Source organism: Bos mutus, chromosome 2, assembly GCF_027580195.1.
Source record: "Bos mutus isolate GX-2022 chromosome 2, NWIPB_WYAK_1.1, whole genome shotgun sequence".
NCBI lineage: Eukaryota > Metazoa > Chordata > Mammalia > Artiodactyla > Bovidae > Bos > Bos mutus.
Window position 1 is genome coordinate 118,300,420 of NC_091618.1, and position 15,329 is coordinate 118,315,748.

Consider the following 15,329-nt stretch of genomic DNA (forward strand, 5'->3'; position numbering starts at 1 on the left):
TAAACAGTGAACTCTATGACATCAAGCAGACGTGAATAGGAAAAACTGTTTAAAAGGGCTCCTCACAAAGACAACAGTAACAAAAAGTGGCTGAGAAACACTGATATATATGTTTTGTCACACGTTTCTAAAACACATGCATGCGTGCTCAGTGGCTCTGTCATGTCCGACTCTCTGTGACCCCATGGACTGTAGCCGTCCAGGCTCCTCTGTCTATGGAATTTTCTAGGCAAGAATACTGGGGTGGGTTGCCATTTCCTTCTCCAGGAGATCTTTCCCAGCCAGGGATTTAACCTAGGTCTCCTGTATTATAGGTGGATTGTTTATCACTAAGTCACCTGGGAAACCCTTTTAAAAAACATGCAGTCTCAATATCTATTATCATACTTTGTGTAATAGTACTGAAACAAATTTCATTTTATACTTTGAAAGTAAACATGCTTCTGATGTAAAATTTTGAAATATAAAAAGAAATAATTTCTCCTTTCATACTTGTTAGCATTTGTCTTACATATCACGGCGCTCCCGTGTTGGATGCATATATATTTATAATTGTTATATCTTCTTCTTGGATTGATCCTTTGATCATTATGTAGTGACCATCTTTGTCTCTTTTCACAGCCTTTGTTTTAAAGTCTATTTTATCTGATATAAGTATTGCTACTCCTGCTTTCTTTTGGTCCCTATTTGCATGGAAAATCTTTTTCCAGCCCTTCACTTTCAGTCTGTATGTGTCCCCTGTTTTGAGGTGGGTCTCTTGTAGACAATATATGTAGGGGTCTTGTTTTTGTATCCATTCAGCCAGTCTTTGTCTTTTGGTTGGGGCATTCAACCCATTTACGTTTAAGGTAATTACTGATAAGTATGATCCCGTTGCCATTTACTTTATTGTTTTGGGTTCCAGTTTATACACCGTTTTTGTGTTTCCTGTCTAGAGAATATCCTTTAGTATTTGTTGGAGAGCTGGTTTGGTGGTGCTGAATTCTCTCAGCTTTTGCTTGTCTGAGAAGCTTTTGATTTCTCCTTCATATTTGAATGAGATCCTTGCTGGGTACAATAATATGGGCTGTAGGTTATTTTCTTTCATCACTTTAAGTATGTCTTGCCATTCCCTCCTGGCTTGAAGAGTTTCTATTGAAAGATCAGCTGTTATCCTTATGGGAATTCCCTTGTGTGTTATTTGTTGTTTTTCCCTTGCTGCTTTTAATATTTGTTCTTTGTGTTTGATCTTTGTTAATTTGATTAATATGTGTCTTGGGGTGTTTTGCCTTGGGTTTATCCTGTTTGGGACTCTCTGGATTTCTTGGACTTGGGTGATTATTTCCTTTCCCATTTTAGGGAAGTTTTCAACTATTATCTCTTCAAGTATTTTCTCATGGTCTTTGTCTTCTTCTTCTGGGACCCCTATGATTCGAATGTTGTAGCGTTTAATATTGTCCTGGAGGTCTCTGAGATTGTCCTCATTTCTTTTAATTCGTTTTTCTTTTATCCTCTCTGATTCATTTATTTCTACCATTCTATCTTCTAATTCATTAATCCTATCTTCTGCCTCTGTTATTCTACTATTTGTTGCCTCCAGAGTGTTTTTAATTTCATTTATTGCATTATTCATTATATATTGACTCTCTTTTATTTCTTCTAGGTCCTTGTTAAACCTTTCTTGCATCTTCTCAATCTTTGTCTCCAGGCTATTTATCTGTGATTCCATTTTGATTTCAAGATTTTGGATCAATTTCACTATCATTATTCGGAATTCTTTATCAGGTAGATTCCCTATCTCTTCCTCTTTTGTTTGGTTTGGTGGGCATTTATCCTGTTCTTTATCTGCTGGGTATTCCTCTGTCTCTTCATCTTATTTAAATTGCTGAGTTTGGGGTGTCCTTTCTGTATTCTGGCAGTTTGTGGAGTTCTCATTATTGTGGCGTTTCCTCGCTCTGTGTGGGTTTGTATAGGTGGTTTGTCAAGGTTTCTTGGTTAGGGAAGCTTGTGTCGGTGTTCTGGTGGGTGGAGCTGTATTTCTTCTCTCTCCTTTCAAAGACTTGGGTTGCTTTTCTGGGTGCCTGATGTCCTCTGCCGGCATTCAGAAGTTGTTTTGTGGAATTTACTTGGCGTTTGGGAGACTTTAATACCCCACTCACACCTATGGATAGATCAACTAAACAGAAAATTAACAAGGAAACACAAACGTTAAATGATACAATAGACCAGTTAGACCTAATTGATATCTATAGGACATTTCATCCCAAAACAATGAATTTCACTTCTTTCTCAAGCGCACATGGAACCTTCTCCAGGATAGATCACATCCTGGGCCATAAATCTAGCCTTGGTAAATTCAAAAAAATAGAAATCATTCCAAGCATCTTTTCTGACCACAATGCAGTAAGATTAGATCTCAATTACAGGAGAAAAACTATTAAAAATTCCAACATATGGAGGCTGAACAACACGCTGCTGAATAACCAACAAATCACAGAAGAAATCAAAAAAGAAATCAAAATTTGCATAGAAACGAATGAAAATGAAAACACAACAACCCAAAACCTGTGGCACACTGTAAAAGCAGTCCTAAGGGGAAAGTTCATAGCAATACAGGCATACCTCAAGAAACAAGAAAAAAGTCAAATAAATAACCTAACCCTACACCTAAAGCAACTAGAAAAGGAAGAAATGAAGAACCCCAGGGTTAGTAGAAGGAAAGAAATCTTAAAAATTAGGCAGAAATAAATGCAAAAGAAACAAAAGAGACCATAGCAAAAATCAACAAAGCCAAAAGCTGGTTCTTTGAAAGGATAAATAAAATGGACAAACCATTAGCCAGACTCATCAAGAAACAAAGGGAGAAAAATCAAATCAATAAAATTAGAAATGAAAATGGAGAGATCACAACAGACAACACAGAAATACAAAGGATCATAAGAGACTACTATCAACAATTATATGCCAATAAAATGGACAACGTGGAAGAAATGGACAAATTTTTAGAAAAGTACAACTTTCCAAAACTTGACCAGGAAGAAATAGAAAATCTTAACAGACCCATCACAAGCATGGAAATTGAAACTGTAACCAGAAATCTTCCAGCAAACAAAAGCCCAGGTCCAGACGGCTTCACAGCTGAATTCTACCAAAAATTTAGAGAAGAGCTAACACCTATCCTGCTCAAACTCTTCCAGAAAATTGCAGAGGAAGGTAAACTTCCAAACTCATTCTATGAGGCCACCATCACCCTAATACCAAAACCTGACAAAGATCCCACAAAAAAGAAAACTACAGGCCAATATCACTGATGAACATAGATGCAAAAATCCTTAACAAAATTCTAGCAATCAGAATCCAACAACACATTAAAAGATCATACACCATGACCAAGTGGGCTTTATCCCAGGGATGCAAGGATTCTTCAATATCTGCAAATCAATCAATGTAATACACCACATTAACAAATTGAAAAATAAAAACCATATGATTATCTCAATAGATGCAGAGAAAGCCTTTGACAAAATTCAACATCCATTTATGATAAGAACTCTCCAGAAAGCAGGAATAGAAGGAACATACCTCAACATAATAAAAGCTATATATGACAAACCCACAGCAAACATTATCCTCAATGGTGAAAAATTGAAAGCATTTCCTCTAAAGTCAGGAACAAGACAAGGGTGCCCACTTTCACCATTACTATTCAACATAGTTTTGGAAGTTTTGGCCACAGCAGTCAGAGCAGAAAAGAAATAAAAGAATCAAATTGGAAAGAAGAAGTAAAACTCTCACTATTTGCAGATGACATGATCCTCTACATAGAAAACCCTAAAGACTCCACCAAAAAATTACTAGAACTACTCAATGATTACAGTAAAGTTGCAGGATATAAAATCAACACACAGAAATCCCTTGCATTCCTATACACTAATAATGAGAAAACAGAAAGAGAAATTAAGGAAACAATTCCATTCACCATTGCAACGGAAAGAATAAAATACTTAGGAATATATCTACCTAAAGAAACTAAAGACCTATATATAGAAAACTATAAAACACTGGTGAAAGAAATCAAAGAGGACACTAATAGATGGAGAAATATACCATGTTCATGGATTGGAAGAATCAATATAGTGAAAATGAGTATACTACCCAAAGCAATTTATAGATTCAATGCAATCCCTATCAAGCTACCAACAGTATTCTTCACAGAGCTAGAACAAATAATTTCACAATTTGTATGGAAATACAAAAAACCTCAAATAGCCAAAGCTATCTTGAGAAAGAAGAATGGAACTGGAGGAATCAACCTACCTGACTTCAGGCTCTACTACAAAGCCACAGTTATCAAGACAGTATGGTACTGGCACAAAGACAGAAATATAGGTCAATGGAACAAAATAGAAAGCCCAGAGATAAATCCACGCACCTATGGACACCTTATCTTTGACAAAGGAGGCAAGAATATACAATGGATTAAAAACAATCTCTTTAACAACTGGTGCTGGGAAAACTGGTCAACCACTTGTAAAAGAATGAAACTAGAACACTTTCTAACACCATACACAAAAATAAACTCAAAATGGATTAAAGATCTCAACGTAAGACCAGAAACTATAAAACTCCTAGAGGAGAACATAGGCAAAACACTCTCCGACATACATCACAGCAGGATCCTCTATGACCCACCTCCCAGAATATTGGAAATAAAAGCAAAAATAAACAAATGGGACCTAATTAAACTTAAAAGCTTCTGCACAACAAAGGAAACTATTAGCAAGGTGAAAAGGCAGCCTTCAGAATGGGAGAAAATAATAGCAAATGAAGCAACTGACAAACAACTAATCTCAAAAATATACAAGCAACTCCTACAGCTCAATTCCAGAAAAATAAATGACCCAATCAAAAAATGGGTCAAAGAACTAAATAGACATTTCTCCAAAGAAGACATACAGACGGCTAACAAACACATGAAAAGATGCTCAACATCACTCATTATAAGAGAAATGCAAATCAAAACCACTATGAGGTACCATTTCATGCCAGTCAGAATGGCTGTGATCCAAAAGTCTACAAGCAATAAATGCTGGAGAGGGTGTGGAGAAAAGGGAACTCTCTTACACTGTTGGTGGGAATGCAAACTAGTACAGCCACTATGGAGAACAGTGTGGAGATTCCTTAAAAAACTGGAAATAGAACTGCCTTATGACCCAGCAATCCCACTGCTGGGCATACACACTGAGGAAACCAGAAGGGAAAGAGACACATGTACCCCAGTGTTCATCGCAGCACTGTTTATAATAGCCAGGACATGGAAGCAACCTAGATGCCCATCAGCAGATGAATGGATAAGAAAGCTGTGGTGCATATACACAATGGAGTATTACTCAGCCATTAAAAAGAAAACATTTGAATCAGTTCTAATGAGGTGGATGAAACTGGAACCTATTATACAGAGTGAAGTAAGCCAGAAAGAAAAACATCAATACAGTATACTAACGCATATATATGGAATTTAGAAAGATGGTAACAATAACCCTGTGTACGAGACAGCAAAAGAGACACTGATGTATAGATCAGTCTTATGGACTCTGTGGGAGAGGGAGAGGGTGGGGAGATTGGGAGAATGGCATTGAAACATGTATAATATCATGTATGAAATGAGTCGCCAGTCCAGGTTCGATACACGATACTGGATGCTTGGGGCTGGTGCACTGGGACGATCCAGAGGGAGGGGTATGGGGAGGGAGGAGGGAGGAGGGTTCAGGATGGGGAACACAGGTATACCTGTGGCAGATTCATTTTGATATTTGGCAAACTAATACAATATTGTAAAGTTTAAAAATAAAATAAAATTAAAAAAAAATAAGATAAAGCTAATCTCAGTATTTACTTTTTTAATGAAAAGATTTGCAAATTAATTTATATGTCATGTCTCTACCTCCGTAAGGGAATCTTGAATTTGATTATGCTTTCTGAATCATGGATTCAATTTCTGATCATGTTGTTTATTTTTAAAATGTACAGCAATTGCTGGAAAAACAAACAAAAAACTCCATTTACCTCTCCTAAAACTTAGCACTCAGGTTGGTCCAACGGTTTCAGTCTATATTATTTTTCATTAAAAATCCTTTCTAGAAAATGGGGCAGTAATAGTCAGTCTTGAACTTCACAAAGACCTGAACATAAACTTATATTCAGGTCATGACAGTGTGCTCAGTTGCTAGGTTGTGTTCAACTCTTTGCAAGCCTGTGGACTGAAGCCTGACAGGCTCCTCTATCCATGGAATTTTCCAGGCAAGAACACTAGGGTAGGTTGCCACGGCCTCCTCCAGGGGATCTTCCCAACCCAGGGATCAATCCACATCTCCTGTGTCTCCTACACTGGCAGGTGGATTCTTTATCACTGCGCCACCTGGGAAGTCAATGATGAACCTGAACCTCTCCTTTCTTCTCAGCCCCTCTGATCAAGAGTCTGGAACAAAAAACAAGCTTTTAGGGCCAAACTGTGTGTGACAAAGAATAAGGAAATGTTCTCATTTTCAGTGGTGCTGGGTTACCCATTTGAAATAGGCAGGTATCACACCCTGCCCCTGGTCGTTAAAATAGGCATAAAATATGAATAAGGGCTTCCTTTGTGGCTCAGCTGGTAAAGAATCCACCTGCAATGCAGGAAACCTGGGTTCAGTTCCTGGCTTGGGAAGATTCCCTGGACAAGGGAAAGGTTACCCACTCCAGTATTCTGGCCTAGAGAATTCCATGGACTGTATAGTCATGGGGTCACAAGGAGTTGGACACAACTGAGCGACTTTAACTTTCATAGACAAGAAACTGAATAGTTCCTTTCCATTTTTAAATAACTTTTAGTAATATTCAAAATGCTAACATTTTCACTGCAAAGACAGACTCCTTTTGGACATCTCCTACAAAGAAGATGCCACATTAGCTAGTTACATTGCTGAAGCTGTCCGGAGACATCAGCAATCGAAAGGAGCTAAACTTTAACAGCAGGGGCTTGGAGAAACAAGCAAGTCACACACATAAAAATGCAGATATACTAAAAAAAGGAAAACCCTTCTAGCCCGAGGCTGAGCCTGATCTGATAGGGTAAACTTAAAAACAGTTCTGGGATGGAAAGAGGGATGGATCAACACATAGACACGTGATAAAGTATCACAACACAGGGTGCAGGCTTCTGAGTGATGGGCGTAATGATGTTTACTGCACAGTTCCTTCAACTTTTCTGTATATTTGAAACTTCTCATAACACAACTTAAAAGTAGTTTTGAATAGTAGGCATTCTGAAGGAGAAAAACCACTTTTTAGGATTACACCTAATAAATTATTCTTCAGGCTTGCAAAGAAGACCTCAAAAACACTTGAGCTCACTAATGAAAACACTTGAGCTCACTAATGAAATAGCAAGTACTGATTAAAGTTGCCAACGATGTTTTTAAAAGCCAAAGTTATAGGAGGTTGGTCCAGAAAAGCAGAAGGCTAAAAATTCAGAGCCATTTGCAAATACTTGAGAAGGTCAAAATTTAGAACAATTATCAAAAATAAAGTATCCAGATCTCTATTTTGTCTTGCTAAATTGAATTCTTTCACCTTATTTCAACTTATATTTTCTCTGTTAGCTGGCAGGTGTATGTATGTGTATGTATGCAGAAACTGATTCATAATTTACACTGCAATAGTATTATACATGGGCTTCTCAGGTAGAGCTAGTGGTAAAGAACCCATCTACCAATTCAAGAGACTAAGAGACACGGGTTTGATCCCTGGGTCAGAAAGATGCCCTGGAGGAGGGCAGGGCAACCCATTCCAATATTCTTGCCTGGAGAATCACATGGACAGAGAAGCCTGGCAGGCTACGATCTATAGGGTCACAAAGAGTTGGACACAACTAAAGGGCCTCAGCATGCACAGTATTATATGTATTGTTGTTTAGTTTCAAAGTCATGTCCGACTCTATGTGACCCCATGAATAGTAGGCTGCCAGGCTCCTCTGTCTATGGGATTTCCCAGGCAAGAATACTGGGATGGGTTGCTATTTCCTTCTCCAGAGGATCTTCTCGACCCAGCGATCACACCTGGGTGTCTTGCACTGGCAGGTGGATTCTTGACCGCTGAGCCACCATACCTATACAAGAATGAAAGAGAGAAAGAGAATGTTTAAATAGTGTAGGCTATTTTGCCCTCTACTGTACTTCTTGTTTGCACACCCAGAGTGAACAGACAGGAGACATGAGTGAAACCGCTGGTCCCTTAGCCTCAGTTACCCAGTGCCTCGTATAGTATGAGCATCCTGGGAGGCTGAGTGTGATCTAGTATATACCAGCATGCACATTCTTATCACAGACCTAACCACAAGCCAACTGTGTCTTCTGGAACTTAGTCTCCATGACATGTTCTAATGCTGGAAGAAAACCTAGCATATTCACAAAATAACAGTTCATCTAAGTCTCTAATTCTTCCTTAGGCATTTTTCAAGGGTGATTTTGACTATCAGTAATTTTTGCATTACATTCTATACTTTAGAACCTCACCTCAGGTAAGATGAAACTACACTGTATTCTATTCATTTGAAGTATGAAGATCTCTGGCTTGCTGTCAGGAACTGCGGATTCTAACCCCAGATCTACTGCTAACTGACTGTGTAATCCTGGGCAAGTAACTAACTTCTGAGTCTCAATCCCCTCAAGTGGAAAAATAAGGCAGTTGGTTCAGATGGTCTCTAAGTTCCCTCAGCACTTTTAACCACCTATGAAACCATGAATTTTTTTTTTTTTGATAATTTGCCAGTTATATGTTTAACCAGTGTTGTTTACCTAAAAAGCAGTTCACAATCTAATGAAGAATAATATAAATTAGCAGTCAGCAGCTCAGAGAATTAGCAAGGTTATTTAGTACTAATCCATTGTGAGGTCTGATAACTTTCCTTTCCAGAAAGCAAAAACAAAAAAATTGAAAGTTTTTACCTGGAGACCTCTGTTCCTCTAATACTGAAAAAACATTCAGCAATAGAATCATTACATTATAGACCAATATTGGAAGCAGATGGGATTAAAGTCAGCTGTTCTAAAATACAATTTTAACTTTGTATTCTGCAAAGTGGTTTAAAATTAAATAATTTATTATGTCAATAATTCAAGTACAGGAAAAAGATATAAAGAATTGTCTGCTCTGACTAAAATGTTTAAAATGCATCTGAAGCTTACCAGCATTATTTAAGAGATAACTTTGTTCCTTTTACCACCTCTACATTCTACAAACACACATAAAAAATCTGGCCTCATTACTGCAATGGTTTGCAACTCTGACTGCATATAAAAATTGTCTGGGAAACTTAAAAGAATTTTTTTTTCTGATAAGCAGGATTCCCAGGAACAACTGGATCAGACTCTCTGGAGGTGGATGCTCAGGCATAAAAATTTTGAAAAAAATCTCCAGATGAGTCTAATGTGCAGTCCGACTTCAGCCCCCAAATATCACATGTGGGAAGGGAAGCTGGGGAGGGGTGTGTCTGTTGCTGCTGTAGTGACGGGTAGGCTCAAGCATATACAAAGGGTTAAGGTTTGTCTTCACCCAAGAAATATAAAAATTAAAAATCCAACCTCTCTGGATTAAAATATAAACATTTTTGCATTTTTAAAAAAACATTTTAAACTCCAAACAGCCTTCATCCAATATATTAAAAAACACAGATATATTTATATCTATATAGTTATATCTAAAGAAAGTGAAAGTGAAGTCGCTCAGTCGTGTCTGACACTTTGCAACCCCATGTCCATGGGATTCTCCAGGTAAGAATACTGGAGTGGGTTGCAATTTCCTTCTCCAGAGGATCTTCCCGACACAGGGATCAAACTCAGCTCTCCTGCACTGCAGGCAGACTCTACTGTCTGAGCCACCAGAGGCTCAGTTATATATAAATGGCTTCCTAAATACAAGATTCACTTCTCTAAGTTTTCTCAAATTACATGGTATATAGACAGATGCTCAATCTTGTATTCCTTAAAAGGTAACAGCACATACATTTTAGAAATCTGTTATCATTCAGTGCACCAGGAATATAAAATGTCTTTATTTCATCTGCTATGGCATTATATAGTATTGATTCTCGTGTTTTGACTATAATTTCACTGATAATAAAAGCAAATAAGACAACAAACTACAGTTTAACAATGGCAGGAATCATTAGTAAGTAAATGAAAACATACTGAATTTTAAGAAAAGACACCTTTAGAGTCACCTTGGAATGCTGAGTAGGTAGTCTAAGGTGACACTCAGCTCATCCATATTTGTCTGTTCTAGGCATAATGGAATTGTCAGAATGAGGCCACTTCGTCTGTCCTTTCCTCCTATTAAAGAAAAAAATATGTAAATTTAACATGTAAGAGATACTGAAGCACTAAATGAATAATATATACTTGAGTTCAAAGTTACAAAAACAATTTCAAGGTTAAGACATAAGTAAAAAACTATATAATGGCTGTTTATTTTATATGTTATAAATGCTTATAGTAGTGCAGTAAAATTGTACAAAATTTACAAAAAAAATAAGAGGAAAAAAATTCACTCGTGAAGTCTTCACCTAAACATAGCAATTACCATTTTGTTTAATTTCTTCCATTCAGTGTACTCCTGATTGTAATCAATTCATCAAACACCTATTGTGTGCCCAGCACAGTAAGCATTTACAAGTAAAACAAAATAAATTTCTAATCAATCTAGGAAGAAAAACTTTAAGTCATAAGAAATAATAGTATGAAATATGACAGCTTGCTGGGCTGTGCTGTACAAAATATAAAATATTATAAATAGGGATTTAGAAATTGGAGAACATAAGAGCCATAATAAATGTATAAAGGTACATAGAAAAGTTAAAAAACTTAAGAAAAATGTATAGAATTTATAAACCTAGCCAAAAGAGCATTCTGTGACAAGGAATGATCTGAGGTAACTCACAAAGGTCATATAGGATTCTCTGTTCATGAGGCAATAAAGGGAAAACGCTGTCCAGCTGAGAAGAGTGTACGGGACCTGCTTACAGAAGCCTGAAAGCCAGGAAGTGGAGTGTATGTGCATTTCATGGACGTTCACGTCCTCATTGATTTCCATAAACATGAAAACATAACTAGTACTTTATATACACATAGCTTCTTTCAAAGCTCCCCACATGACTGGTTTTCACACTGAAGTCCATCTTTTAACCCAACTGACATTTATGACAATTTTAGAAATGTAAAAGCCAGTAAATACTAAAGGAAACAGTTTCATATGATCTCTTTCACTAAAAACTGAAAGAAGTGAAAAAAAAAAAAAAAAAATGGTTCCTAGGAATAAAGTGTAGTGTTAGTAGCTCAGTCATGTCTGACCCCGTGTCTTTGCATGTCTTTGCGACCCCGTGGGCTCTGGTCTGCCAGGCTCCTCTGACCATGGAATTCTCCAGCAGGAATACTGGAGTGGGCTGCCATTTCCTTCTCCATCCTATGAGTAACATGGATACAACTGACGAAGTACAAAACATAAATGATCTTTTATCAGGTTAACCATATAAATTACTGATATTCAAGTACTTTGTTTAATCTCAATAAACAGCAATTTCAAATGGTTAACTTAATAGATAATCAATAGTGCCTTAGTGCAAATGTTTTTTGTTTAGAATATGTTGTTTAGTTTTTTTCTTTTCTTTTTTTTTTTTTTAAAAGAACTGCACCCATAGTTTTCAAACTGTATTCCCTGAAGGACTTTGTTGGTTTGAAAAGTTTTTGTCTATTATTCAAAAAGCTTGAATATTACTGACTGAAATAATTAACAGTCAGTAGCAATGGCACCCCACTCCAGTACTCTGGCCTGGAAAATCCCATGGACGGAGGAGCCTGGTAGGCTGCAGTCCATAGGATCGCTAAGAGTCAGACAGGACTGAGCGACTTCACTTTCACTTTTCACTTTCATGCATTGGAGAAGGAAATGGCAACCCACTCCAGTGTTCTTGCTTGGAGAATCCCAGGGATGGGGGAGCCTAGCGGGCTGCCGTCTATGGGGTCGCAGGGTTGGACACGACTGAAGTGACTTAGCAGCAGCAGAGAAAGTCAGGAAAGAGGGACTGGGTTCAGAAAAGTTTCATCTGCTCCTCAAAAACCGCTAAGCTTTATCCCTGCATTAAACCAAATCTGCAAAAAGGTTCATATCTGAAGTGCAGCACTCTAAACCACTGTGAAATTGCCTGCAGACGATAGGTCTAACATTTAGCACTACATTTAACCTTATGCCCTCAGCTTTCACTAAGGGACAATAAAATAATCACCAGTGTACACACAAAAGAAGGCAGATGCCAAGAAGAAAAATCCTTGCAAGTTGGGTATGGTAACCAGGGTCAAATGCTGCAGAGACAAGTGTAATAAGAATGCAAAAATATCACTGACAAAGATTTTTTTTTTTTTGCAACAGTATGGGCAAATAAGCATTTTTTTAATTTAAATATAGTTGATGTACAGTGTTTTAGACACACAGCCAAGTGATTTAGTTATATACATATAGATCTATTCTCTTTCAGATTATTTTCCCGTATGCTGCTGCTAAGTCGCTTCAGTTGTGTCCGACTCTGTGAGACCCCATAGACGGCAGCCCACCAGGCTCCCCCATCCCTGGGATTCTCCAGGCAAGAACACTGGAGTGGGTTGCCATTTCCTTCTCCAATGCATGAAAGTGAAAAGTGAAAGTGAAGTCGCTTTAGTCGTGTCCGACTCTGTGCGACTCCATGGACGGCAGCCCACCAGGCTCTGCCGTCCTTGGAATTCTCCAGGCAAAACACTGGAGTGGGTTGCCATTTCCTTCTCCAATGCATGAAAGTGAAAAGTGAAAGTGAAGTTGCTCAGTCGTGTCGGACTCCTAGCGACCCCATGGACTGCAGCCCACCAGGCTCCTCCGTCCATGGGATTTTCCAGGCAAGAGTACGGTTATTTTAAAATATTGAATATAGTTCCCTGGGCCACACAGTAGGAGCTTGTCTTTATGTATTTCATACATAGTAGTGTGTATCTGTTAATTCCAAATTTCAAACTTCTCCCTCCCCTTTCTCTTTTGGTAACTGCAAGTTTATTTTTTTAAATCTGTGGGTCTATTTTTACGTCTGTGGGTCTATTCTATTTTCATACACTAATGGGAGAAAAGAAATAACAATTGAAACAATATTCTTAAAGGGCAATCTGACTAGATATAACACAAATTTAAATGTAAATTCTCTTTAATACTTCCACTTGGAGGAATTTATAGTGCTGAACTTGCACAAAACTCACAAACTGTTAAGAATGCTTCCTACAACACCATTAATATCATAAAAAAAAAAAATGTAGAAAACATCTAAGTGTCAACTGATAAGGGAGGAAGTTTATTTTTTTAAAAAAGAAACACATATTAGAGAAGCAATATTACTAATGAAATTCAGTATCTTTGTCCTTTTTTTTTTTTTTTTTTTCAGTTACTTGGCACACAAAAATTTATATGAATCCTCTGTGGTACTGGGCAACTTTCTAAGGCAGCTGTCATCCACATGATGACTCAGCAATTCAGACCACTTTAATCTTTTTGTCTGTGAAGTCCATGTAAGACCTCCATGTTCTTGGATGAAAAGAGAATCTTAGCGTTGTGTAGAGGTTTTTCATGGCTTCAGGCTGAAAGTGACAAATATAGCATGTCTGCTCTCATTTCACTGGCTGGAAGTTTCCATGTGGCTGTGTGTGACTGCAGGGATCTTGGAGGGACAGTCTTCCGCGTGCCCAGAAAGAAGAGGACTAGATGTTGGTGAGCACTGATCATGGCTGCCATAGCCATGTTGTCCCCTCAAGCTTGCTAGACATCAACAGAATCCAAACAATGTGTGATCCAAATAACGTACACTAGAAAAACATGCCAATCACAGAGATACAATATACATTGAAAAAGGACATCGTAGTCTCAATATCAAGACAATTCTGATAGAACCTAAAGAGAATAAGACAGAAAAAACAAAATAATTTAACTAATCTTCAACAGGTGGGCCACAGTACCTATTCTACAGCATGTGCAAATTTACTCAATGATCCAAAATTCCATGAAGTTGCTACACCCAGTGTTACCACTGCCTTCACACTAGTAAAACATCTCAAAGCTTCTCTCTGTCTCTTCTTTGTTGATGCAGCCTTTGGGTTAATAACTGAAGGTAAACTCAAGCCTGTATAAACCAAGTTCAAGTAGTGAAAAGAGAAAACCATGTAACATATTTCATAACTCTTCTTCCTAGAAAGACGGAAGATAAAAGCTAGGACAGAGGGTATCACAAAAATGAATTACTCTGTATTTCAGAAACGGTAAGTCAGATGCTGGCTAGTCATTATTCTCAGCCTGTATTAATTATTTCATTTTTCATATGAGAAGTGAGACATCATGGTATCTGCCTTATAGAGGTCATTTTAATCAAATTAAAGAAGAGAATAAAAACTGGCCTGCCAAGCACCGAAAGTGACAGAGCTGGCTTGCACCGCTGTCCATTCTGAGTAACAGGTATCTCAGAAACACCTTTAAAACACAACTTTCCTAGAAAAAGGAAGTGGGGTTTTGCATTATCAAAGAAACAAGATTAAGCAAGTTTATACATCAAACACTTCCAATTTTAAGAAGAAACATACCTGAAAGGAAAGCTAGTTTTTTCTTCAGAATGGGTAATATCACTGAGGCCTCCATTTTACTCCAGTAAACTTCCTCCAATAAATTTTCCTCTCTGAAAACACAGAAAGTTAAATGTCAACTGCATAGCAATAATTACTCTATGAAATATATACAGGCATACATTTTTATTATGCTTCACTTTATTGTATTTTTTTACAAATTGAATGCTTGTGGTAACCCTGTAATTAAGCAAGTCTATTGATGCCATTTTTCCACAAGATTTGCTTATTTCCTGACTGCTGTGTCACATTTTGGCAATTCCTGCAACATTTCAAAGTTTCTCACTATTACTAAATTTTCTCGCCATTACTATTATTTCTCACTATTACTAATTTATAATGGTGGTCTGTGATCAGTGATCTTTGATGTTATCACTGCAAAAAGATTACAGTTCGCTGAAGGCTCAGATGATGGTTAGCCGTTTTCAGCAATAAAATATTTTTAATTAAGGCACACATTGTTTTTCTGGACATGTTACTGCACACTTAAAAGACTATAATATTGTGTAAATGTAACTTTTATAAGTACTGGAAAACCAAAACATTACTTATTTAACAAATACTTGCTATAAACCTATTCCATTTCAAGCTCTGTGCTTTCAGCTAAAGCTAAAAATTCAATTCACAGCCTTGCCC

At 37.4% G+C, this 15,329-nt stretch overlaps 1 protein-coding gene across 1 annotated transcript in view; it reads right to left on the reverse strand.

The window, feature by feature from the left end:
* Positions 1 to 15,329, reverse strand: part of SESTD1 (SEC14 and spectrin domain containing 1) — a 151,137-nt gene that overhangs the window by 85,958 nt on the left and 49,850 nt on the right. The window contains 2 exon segments of the mRNA XM_070359114.1: positions 10,238 to 10,346; positions 14,655 to 14,746. Of these exon segments, the coding sequence (XP_070215215.1) occupies positions 10,238 to 10,346; positions 14,655 to 14,709 (164 nt within the window). The 5' untranslated portion in view covers positions 14,710 to 14,746.